The sequence below is a fragment of the Olea europaea genome, unplaced genomic scaffold, assembly GCF_002742605.1.
Source record: "Olea europaea var. sylvestris unplaced genomic scaffold, O_europaea_v1 scaffold1766, whole genome shotgun sequence".
NCBI classification, from domain to species: Eukaryota; Viridiplantae; Streptophyta; class Magnoliopsida; order Lamiales; family Oleaceae; genus Olea; species Olea europaea.
Genome location: NW_019235387.1, coordinates 101,651 through 112,719, shown reverse-complemented (window position 1 = coordinate 112,719; position 11,069 = coordinate 101,651). Strand labels below are relative to the sequence as shown.

The following is an 11,069-nucleotide window of genomic DNA, read 5'->3' as shown; positions in this document are numbered from 1 at the left end:
CTTTATGTATATTAATTATGTACATCTAGCAAAATCCTTTATTTGGATAGATACTTCTCCAATCTGTGAATATTTTGAATATTATGAGTATCCTCGCTTGATGAAAATATCTACTTAAAAATTAAATTTCCAGGTGACATACACATTATATTTAACCGAAAGGCTAAAATAGTCCAAAATTTTGTTTTATTCCGAAAATCGAATCATTCAAGTTGAAATTACTTAAATGATATTATATGGGTGCTATAAATGAAAAGTCAAAGACATGAACTTCACACATAAAACATTGGGGACCTCAAGAGGAATTTACCCTTAATATTTGGATAAATATATATGTACCGAATTTAGATTACCGAATTTGTTACCTACTCTCACATGCACTCAGACCCGTGTGCATTTAAAAATTCCAGCGTGTGGGACCCGCCCTCCTATTGTAAAGAATTTGATAAAAAAGTAGATGTACATCTAGCATTATCTTTAATATCTATCATATTTCTTCTACATATCTCTGTGTGTATATATATGTATGCTACCTCAAGACGTTCTTCATTCATATCAACCAGCCCTCTCTCTACAACCATAGTCTCCATTGTATTTTCCCAACTTTTTTAGTTTAAAAAGAAGCCAATATGAATGAATTACCGAAATGTGAAGCCAATTATGTACCTCTTACTCCCATTACTCTCTTGAAGAGAGCCTCTGAAGTTTACGGGGATCGTATATCTATAATATATGCCAGTGTCCGTTTCACGTGGCATCAAACTTATGAGCGGTGCCGCCGCCTTGCATCTTCTCTCCGATCACTTAATGTCGGCAAGAACGACGTTGTACGTATTTTCTACTGCAAATAATATTGCATGGTGTCTAAGTCAAGATTTAAACAAGTTCGAGTCTTTCAACTACCATTTATATTTTGTTATGTATTCAGCAAATATTTTATATAAAACAAAATAAAATTAGGTATGCATTTGAGATTTTAGACAAACTTTTGAATAATTGCTTTTGTGGTTATTTTGTTCGTGCAGGTTTCTGTATTGGCTCCAAATATTCCAGCCTTGTATGAAATGCACTTTTCCGTGCCCATGGCAGGGGCTGTGTTGAACACTATTAACACAAGACTAGATGCTAAAAGTATTGCCACCATTCTCCGGCATTCTGAAGCAAAGGTTTTCTTTGTAGATTACCAGTTTGTGCCACTGGCTCGCGATGCCCTTCGGCTTCTAATGGATGATTTGCAGATATCTGGTAATTCCTCTGAAATGTCGATGCCGCTGGTTGCAGTAATTGATGATATCGACACCCCCACCCAAGTTCGACTAGGCGAGCTCGAGTATGAGCAACTAGTTTATCAAGGTGATCCAGGCTATGTCCATGAAGAAATTAACGATGAGTGGGATCCAATTGCCTTGAATTATACATCAGGCACAACATCAGAGCCTAAAGGAGTTGTGTACAGCCACAGGGGTGCTTATTTGAGCACTTTGAGCTTAATATTGGGCTGGGAAATGAAGAGTGAGCCTGTTTATTTGTGGTCACTCCCCATGTTTCATTGCAATGGCTGGACTTTTGCTTAAGGCCCAAAATTAGACTATGTCCCTATTTGTTGCCAATTATTTGGAAAGTTAAAGAGTTTTGAATAATATTTTTTGGAGAATATGTTGTTAAATAGTAAATAAATTTTATTGATTTGTGTGTAAAATATTTTATTGTATAAATATGTGATAGAAAATGATATTATAACAAACAATTTAAAATTTTAAAGGGTACCAAATAGGCACTAAATAATGAAAAGAATTTAAATCTTTTTTTATTGCATATTATTGTACTATCTAACATAATTTAACCTACCAAAAAAGTCGGTGATGTTCATCTTTTTAGTTTTGGGAATATTTTCAAACACCACGAAAAATAAAACTAATTCCTAATACACATTTGAACCCCGCTTTTTCCCAAATTACTTTATTTTTTATTTTAATCTTTTTACATAAATTTGTAATACAACGTGTTACATGATAATTCAGCATTTCTTGTCAAATCTCTCTTTATGCTCCATCTGTCACGAGGACCAAATAATAATAATAATAATAAGGACGATACTACACATATATCAGGATGTTCATAACGATGTATTCCTTTTACATGAAGGGAGATTCACTTCAAATAAAATATAATTTATCCGAAATAGGCCCCCCTCTATATGAGGATGATGGACACCTTTATAAACACCACATTATGCACAAGTACTATATTCCTAATAATAATAATGAAAGAGAAAAATCTGTAAACGCTTTTGTACAACTTATATTATTATGGATTATTTTACTTGTACATAAAAATGATATATAAGCTATTACCAAAAATGATGTGGTGAGAAAAGATTGGATGAAAAAGTAGATTATGCTTTAAATTCACAAATAATAAAGTACCATGTGAGTATTATGTAATCATTTATATAAATTTTGATGTATATAGAGTAAGGTCCTATAATTATTAGAGTTGTATTACCCCTGTGATCCAGTCATGTGCTCTAAGTACAAAAAAGTCAAGTACATATTTCAAATTCAAATCCCAAAAGTTTGAAATAAATAAAAATTCTTCTAAATAAAAAATGGGAGGTGATTTTAGGGTTTTCTTTCATTTTTTCATACTTTTCAATGTAAATAGTGCGTATTATATTCGAGTAACTTGTCAAATGTCAAATTGTACAAAATTTATTTGTTGTCCCACTTAACATGATTCAGAAATATTAAGGCATGTTTGATGACCATTATTTTTGCCCTCGTTTGGCTCCCTTTAAAACTCATCAATTTAATTTAAAATTTCTTCTCTCCTATTTTCAACTACACAATTTTCAATAAAATAATATTTCATGCAAATCGAAAACTTTTCATTCATTTATAACCATCTAGTTTTCAAAAAAAAAATACTATTTCCCCCATTATAAATCCAAAGAGTAATTGGCACAAAACATCCATACCTTTCAAATTTATTGTAGAAAACGTCCCAACCTTTCATTTTTTGATATTTTCGCCCCTACCTTTTACATTTGTTTACGCAGAAGATCATTTTCATTAGCTTTTGACAATTTTACCCTCCATTCAAATAAAACAAAATGAAAAAATAATAAAGAACTAATTGCAATAATAATTCCAAAATTTCAAAAAAAAAATGACAAATTAGTCACAATTTATTGTAAACTGAAAATTTTTAAAATTACCCAAAAAAAAAAAGGGAAACTTGAATGTATAGAGAAATAATCAAGAAATAGAGAAATTTTTGAACCATAGCCAATGAACTGAAAATCTTCAAAAATGGGTAAGCATAAATCTCAATTTTTATTCAGTGAAAAGTATATGGAAGGCTTAAGACAAAAATCATGTAATCTTCAAAAATTTTCATTTTCATTGATTATGATTGAAAAAAATTCTCAATTTCTTGATTATTTTCCTGTACATTCAAGTTTCTTTTCTCTATTTGTTTTAAAAAATTTTAGTTCACAATAAATTATGACTGATTTAAAATTTTTTTAAAAATTTGGGACTATAATTGTAATTAATTCTTTATTTTTTCTTTTCTTTTCTTTTTGTTTCATTTCAATGGAGGGTAAAATCGTCAAAATGACCTTCTGTGCAAAGAAATGTGGAAGGTATGGGCAAAAATGTCAAAAAATGAAATGTATGGATGTTTTCAACAATAAACTTGTAAGGTATGAACGTTTTGTGTCAATTACCCTAAATCCAAATAATGAGGGCCAAATGGGGCTTGATAAAAATTAAAATGATCTTTTGAATAGTGATTTTTTGAAAAATTTGGGATGAAAAAGTAAGAAAAAGTTTTGGGTTCACGGGAAAAATATTTATTATATGCATGTATGGTTGAAAATGAATATAAAAATATAAAATACAAGTAGTTCAAGTATTGACTCAAGATAGTTCTTTTAGATGAAATATATCAAGAACTATGAGCCTATTTGAGCTCCATTTTTGACCAAAAATGTATTTTGAATTTGTAGATTGATAGGAAATGTGTGGTTAAAAAAATGTTTTGTGTTTGCGTATAATATTATTTTATTAAAGAATGTGTTATTAAAAAGAAAATGCATTTTGAAAACAATGAGGAACAAGCAACAGAAAAAATTATGGCCGTTGCAAAATGAAGGTTGTGAGATAAAAGTGAAAAAAAGGGTTAAGTGGGGCACTTAAACAGTAACATTTTTTTTTTGTAAAAATGAGGTGAAAATGGCAAACAAACATGGGATATAAGTATATTTCAAGTGGGGTTTGGTTTAGTCCCTGTTTGAGCTCTATTTGAAGAAGAAGAATGCATTTTGAATATCATATTGATGGAAAATGTATGATTAAAAATTAAGAAAAAGTTTTGAATTTCTATGTAATATTATTTTATTAACAAATGTGTGATTAAAAATGTATTTTGAAAAAATAAATTTTTAGAAAAATAAGGCTCAAACGATAGCTTAATTCCAAATATTCCACATGCAATTGGAATGTAAGTACAAGTCCAATTTGTGAGCCAAAGTACAATTTTGCACCAAATAATTGTACAAAATCCCTTCAATGTAGCATAATGCTTTGTACCATATCGCACGAATATGGTTAATTACAATTTTGTCATTCTTTTTTACTTTTTTAAGAAATTGATTAAGGATATTTGTGTTTATTTTTGTTATACATTTTTAATACAAATTATTATTATTATTATTATTATTATTATTATTATTATTATTATTATTATTATTATTATTATTATTATTATGTGCATTTGTAATAAATTTTAATAATATGATTAATAATAATTAAGGAATTCATTAAAATAAGTATACTAAAAAAATTAAGGGCATGTTTCGATATTGATTTGAGAATTGACTTTTTTGACCAATAGAAAAAAAAAGTGAGAGCCACCTGTAAGTGAAGAAATAAAAAATAACGATTGAAATAGTAAAATAACGATCAAAAAATTAATTTTTTAGGTGAAAAATTACTCTCAAATGGGGCCTAAAATGCAACAAACACGAATATTTAAAATCAACACAAAATATATTTCAACAATCATATACATACATCACTCTAAAATTATTTAAAGAAAATGATACATTCAACAAGTGAATAATTTAGTAATCCGGAAGATCGTTTCGTGACTATCTAATGTTGTCAAAATAATTATCAAAAAACTCAAATGAATTTTCAAATCTTTTACCTTGCTGTTGTCGTCAAAATGCATTAATAGAACATCGTAGGATAATATGAATTCTGAGAATTAACTTGCAACACTATTTCGACTTCATCATATCATGATATTGGATTCGAAATTTTTTAATGACACGATTTAATATTTTATTATTTGTAGTGTTTCTATTAATTGTACTATATTTTTTAAATTTATTAATAAATTTACCCCCTGTTTGGCCTCCATTATTTGAATTTATAATGAGGGAAATAGTATTATTATTATTTTTATTTTATTTTTTTAAGATTATGTGGTTGAAAAGTTTTCAATTTAAATGTAATATTATTTTATTGAAGATTGTGTGGTTGAAAGTAGGTGAGAGAAAAAATTTAAGTAAATTGAAGAGTTTTAAAGGGGGCCAAACAGTGGCTTAATATTTTTGTTACTTTAATGTAATTATTTATTTACTAAGAGCCTATTTGGGAGGAATTTTTTACCCCAAAAAATTGATTTTTGATCATTATTTCACCATTTCAGCCGTAATTTTTTGACTTCTTCTCTCACAGATGAACCTCATTTTTCTTTTAACGGTCAAAAAATCAATTCTCAAAACACTTTCCAAACGGGGCCTAATTCATGTAGTTGTATGTTTATAAATAAATTGGTAAGAATGAAAAAAATGAAGAAAATGATTAAACACTTTTTATTTTATTTAAGTTTTAGTGTAATAGGATGGAAATTATTTTCAATTTGATGCAAAATAGTGCAAAAATTACCTAAAATTTTGATGTAAAGTTGAAGATGGTCCAACCCATAACCTATTGCACCAAATTTCACTAATTTGCACCAAAAATTTGGTGCAGTCACTAATTTTGCCCTTCTTTTCATATTGCATCAAAATTTTGTTAAGGGTATTTGTGTCTATTTTTGTAATACAAGATATTTTAATTCTTAATTAGATTGTTATTATTATTGTTATTGTTGTTGATGATTATGTGCAGATCTATGATATAGAAAAAGAGAGAGAAAAAAAGACTTAAAAGAAAATAAATTTAGTTATTATAATCCTTCTATTAAATCTATTTTTTCATGTCATCTATCTATTTACAGTGATACATGTTTTTAATTACAAAAATAAAGGCCTAACCATATTGCTTCTTTCTTCGTTTCCTTCCTTTATTATTATTATTATTATTATACAAAGCTAACGCGAACGCAACTTTCGAGTGCTGCAAGTTAAAACAATGTCAGCAAGTCTTTTGATGGGGATTGGTGACTTAAATATACAAAAAAATAATAAATAAATAAATAAATAAATATATATATATATATATAATAAAACAAATTTCATTTTTCCTTGTTCAGTGACATTTAGATAACGTTGAGAATTTAGACTTTATAGACATGATATCTTAATATTTCTATGTATGATTAGATGCACTTTAATTTTTATTACCCATCTATTTATGCGGAAAATAATTAAGCATTATGACATTTAGATAACGTAAGAGTTTAGACTTTATAGACATGATATCTTAATATTTTTATGTATGATTAGACATAGTTTAATTTTTATTACCCATCTATTTATGCTGCAAATAATTAAGCAAAATGACATGTAATGTCAGCACTCTATTTAGCTCTGTGGTGGTGATGTCTGTTAGATTTATTGAATGATAAAATTTGAACTAAACTCCATTAAAGGAGAAACATTCAACTCCATGAAAAGGAGGAAGAAAACATCTCCATACAAGGAGGAAATCACTCCTTAATAGGAGGAAATGAATCACTCCATGAAAGAAGGATGACAAACTCCATAAAGGAGAAAATGAAGCCTCCATAAGGAGGGATTGGAATTCCACATTCCAATTGTCTTCAATGTATACACGGTCCTCTATTTATAGAGAAAAATGGCTAGGGTAATTATCTAATTATCAAACTAATCATCTAACAACCTAGCAACTAAATGGAATCTGTCGAGCTGCAATCTGCTAGAAGCTGCTGGAAGGCTGAGCACGCATGATGCTGGAAGACAAGTCTAGGATATGCTGATGTCAAGTGCACATGTATTCCAACACACCCCCTCAAGTTATAACTTTTTAACCTATATTTAGGGTATGAAAATTGATGGAATTGGTTCAAAAAAATCTAAAATTAAAAAAAAAAGAAGGTGACTTGGTGTCAACTTTGATCAAATATTTGGACTTGATCCGATGGTCAAAATATGAAAGTAAATAGACCAACTTATTCTACTCGTCGAGTTGATCGTTGTAGTATATTTGAAGTTTTGAAACCTATTCTGAATAAATGAGAAATTGATATCCAAAATTGGATGGAAAAACGAGAAAAACTGGATTAATTTGACCCTATATGTCGCTCGAGCGACAGTGGCACTGATCAAACAATGGCCTTCTCGCTCGAGTGAAATTCTAGTGAAAAGCTATCGACGTCAAGTGGTGTTTTGGTTCAAAAAATCGCGAGATTTGACTTGCATAATTTCATCCCCAACCCTTCATGCTCTATAAATAGGGGCCTAAGAAAGTCCTCTTCCTCACACCAATGATATGCAATTATAAGCATTTCATTTTCTCTCCTTTCTCCTTTCCCTTTTAAATAAGAATACAATAAAGAAAAAGTTAAAAGTCCATAACAAGATTATTATAGTTGATGTTTGATACAGCTAAGAATTAATTGAACAAGTTGAGATCAAGTTCAACTAATTTCATAATCTGAGCAGGCTGAGTGGGACAGCTTTTGGCACCTTGGACAAGGCATTTGGCCTGGGAACATGTCACTGCACTTTGTGATATTATCGTGCCACCAACACACCCAGACATCATTGTGATGAAAATTTGCATGTAATAGACCTACTTGAACGAGTCTCGTATTTCCACTTTTAATTGAATCTATCATTTAATGTAACGTAATTATGCAAATTGGCATTGTAGCACCGGATGTGCTAAATGTCATATTACTAATTTTTTGAGAATGTCTGGTTAAAATAATCTTTAACAAACCTATCTCAACTTTTGCCCTCTATTCGAGTTCCGATTTGAGGGTTTAGGTCGAAAACTGCTTCTGATGTGCCGTCTAACATCTCCTTTTAAGAGCAGGAACTAGCTTGAGGAGTTCAAACCTATAGAACTAATATTTGGAATTTTAAAAGTATGAACAGTATTCACAGTAATTTTCCCTTTGTTTAACGAGTTGATAGTACGTGCTTGTGTTTGTTCATTATTTGTTTAAAGACTTAACTGTTAAAAGAGAGAAGAGCAAAAAAAAAAACCTACAAACAAACCAACCTTGGAATTTACGATAATTTCATGTAAAATCTTAATTTCCAAAATGTTGTAAAAATACGATTTTGAGGGAAGAAAATGGAAATAGGGATGTTGGGCTCTTATAGAAAATAAGATGAACAAGCTATAGGCCAAACATCAAGTTGAACAGGCTCCAGGAAATCCGACTCACGTGGGCTGGCCCAACTTAAAGTCTATCCAAATCGACCAATTTCAAATTTTCAAAGCAGGCAATCCTCACATCACACTTTTAAAAAAAGAAAAAAATTAGAGCAACCCATTTTTTTTAATTTTTCCTTCTCCCAAATTAAATGACACATTTAATTTTTCACAAATCAGGTATTTGTTATTAACAAATAATTCTAAACCATTTTCAGTATTTGAATTATTTTCTCTCGAATCCCGTGAATAGAGGTGGCAATGAGCTGAGCCGAGCTTAAACACACTAGCTCGATTTTATTATTATTATTATTATTATTATTATTATTATTATTATTATTATTATTATTATTATTATCAATTTTCAAACTTTTTCTTCATATTTTTGACAAGGCTCGTAGGCTTGTAAACTTTTGGGTCGTGGGCATGACTCACGAGATCGACAAGCCGAGCCTTGCGCGGCTCCTTGGATCCAACTCGCCGATTGGCCTAGCCAACAAGTCACTTCGCCTGTTTGACATCCCTACCTATGAATGGTGTTAATGTTATCTGAATTTTAATTTTTAAAATTCAAATTACACAAAAACATATTAATTAATAGTTTCACTTTTACTTGAGAGAGAGCTTCACAATGCATACGTGAGTTCAAGAGAAATGATTTCCCTTCTTCTTTAGAATCTTTTTACTTATTAATTCTTATTCATATGACATTCGAAATTGAAGCATATAGTGGTTGTGACTTTGTATATCTCGATTCTTATTCAGTGATCAATGGAAAATTGAAAATTTGTGCTAAGGTAGGGAAAAAATCGTTTAGCTATCCCCTTGGCTAATTACGACTCCCTGAGAGTAGTAATAGAGCCTTGACTTGAACTTTTATATTTGCATGAAATACAATTGTATTATCGGATATTATTTTTTTACTTGTCAATATAAATTGTGATCTTATTGCTTTACTTCTTTCAAGTTAGTTCAAAATGTGGCAACTTTCTTTTCGCTTGATATGGACAGAAATAGTTGGACTGATTATATTCCTTGATTCCTTTTGCCTATAATTTGTGGTGGCATGAATTAATTTTAAAAGTAGGAACAGTATTCACAGTAATTTTCCCTTTATTTAACGAGTTGATAGTACGTGCTTGTGTCCATTCATTATTTGTTTAAAGACTTAACTGTAAAAAGAGAAAAAAAAAAACCTGCAAACAAACCAACCTTAGAATTTACGATAATTTTATGTAAAATCTTAATTTCCAAAATTTTGTAAAAATACAATTTTGAGGGAAGAAAATGGAAAGGGAAAAATTCAAAATCAAGAAGTTAAGTTTCACCTATTTCAAAACTTAGAACAAACGTTTAAATTTCAAAAATCAGGTATTTTTTACAATTTATTTATGATTTAATTAATTAATTATATATTTTATTAAATAAATATATTAAAGTCATAAATTTATATAATTTGGTCACAAATAAAAATTCTTATGTCACAAATTATTATATGGTCACCATTCAAAAAATTTATTCATCAATCACAAATCAAAAATTTATACGTCACAATTTATTTATTGGTCATAAATTACAAGTATTATAAGTCACAACTTATTACTTCACAACTTATTTATTAGTCATAAATCACAAATATTATAAGTCACAGCTTATTAGACAGACACAAATTATCAAAATATCGTTACAAATTAACAAGTTTTTTAGATCACATATTAGTTTTTTGTCACAATTTATTTATTTTTTATTGGTCACGGGTTAACCAATTTAATAGTCACAATTAACCAAATAATTTGTAACCACCACCTCACCATTGCCTCCACCACCAACAGCACCACCACTACCACCGTCGCCACCAGAACCACCACCACCACCTTCCAAAAGCGATTACCAACCAGCAAAATAGTACAAACTGTATTACTATGAATGCAAATACTGTGAACTAAAGAAAAGCCAATTGTAACCTTGATAACTAATGACCATATCCCAATTCGAAGCCAGAGCAATCGCCACCATCGCCACCATCACCTCACCACCACCACCACCACCACAAAAATTAGGGATTAAACGACCACCACCACAATCACCTCACCACCACCACCACCACCTCACCATGATCAAATATCACTACCTCACCACAACCTCCTCACCATCACCATCATTTTGGAAAAAACCACCGTTGCTAACCAGATCTGTGCAAGACCAACCACTACCGACAACCATGCTAAAAAATCAGGTTAGATATGCGCAAAAACCAACCACTGTCAACAATCTTCTGCAAAAATCAAATTAAATTCGTTGCAGCTTTGATGAAGAGAAGCTCCATTCCACACAGCGCTCCCAATTGTGGGTCATTGTTGCTATAGCTTCGATCGATGGATGAAGAGAAGCTCTGATGGTCATGTTGTAGATCCCAATGTGGCTCAG

The 11,069-nt window shown here is 30.2% G+C and overlaps 1 protein-coding gene across 1 annotated transcript; it reads left to right on the top strand.

Annotated features, from left to right (window-relative positions):
- Positions 1 to 538: 538 nt before the first annotated feature.
- Positions 539 to 1,574, top strand: LOC111378100 (probable acyl-activating enzyme 12, peroxisomal). Its single transcript, XM_023001269.1, has 2 exons — positions 539 to 827; positions 1,026 to 1,574. Exons 1-2 carry the CDS (start codon positions 630 to 632, stop codon positions 1,572 to 1,574), a joined length of 747 nt encoding a protein of 248 aa, XP_022857037.1. The 5' UTR covers positions 539 to 629.
- The last annotated feature ends 9,495 nt before the right edge of the window (positions 1,575 to 11,069 follow it).

What these genes read in the sequence shown, in the direction of transcription:
- LOC111378100 (XM_023001269.1), top strand. Translation starts at nt 630, where the DNA reads ATGAATGAATTACCGAAATGTGAAGCCAATTATGTACCTCTTACTCCC. An exon ending in ATGTCGGCAAGAACGACGTT is followed by an intron (nt 828 to 1,025) that starts GTACGTATTTTC and finishes TTGTTCGTGCAG; the next exon opens with GTTTCTGTATTGGCTCCAAA.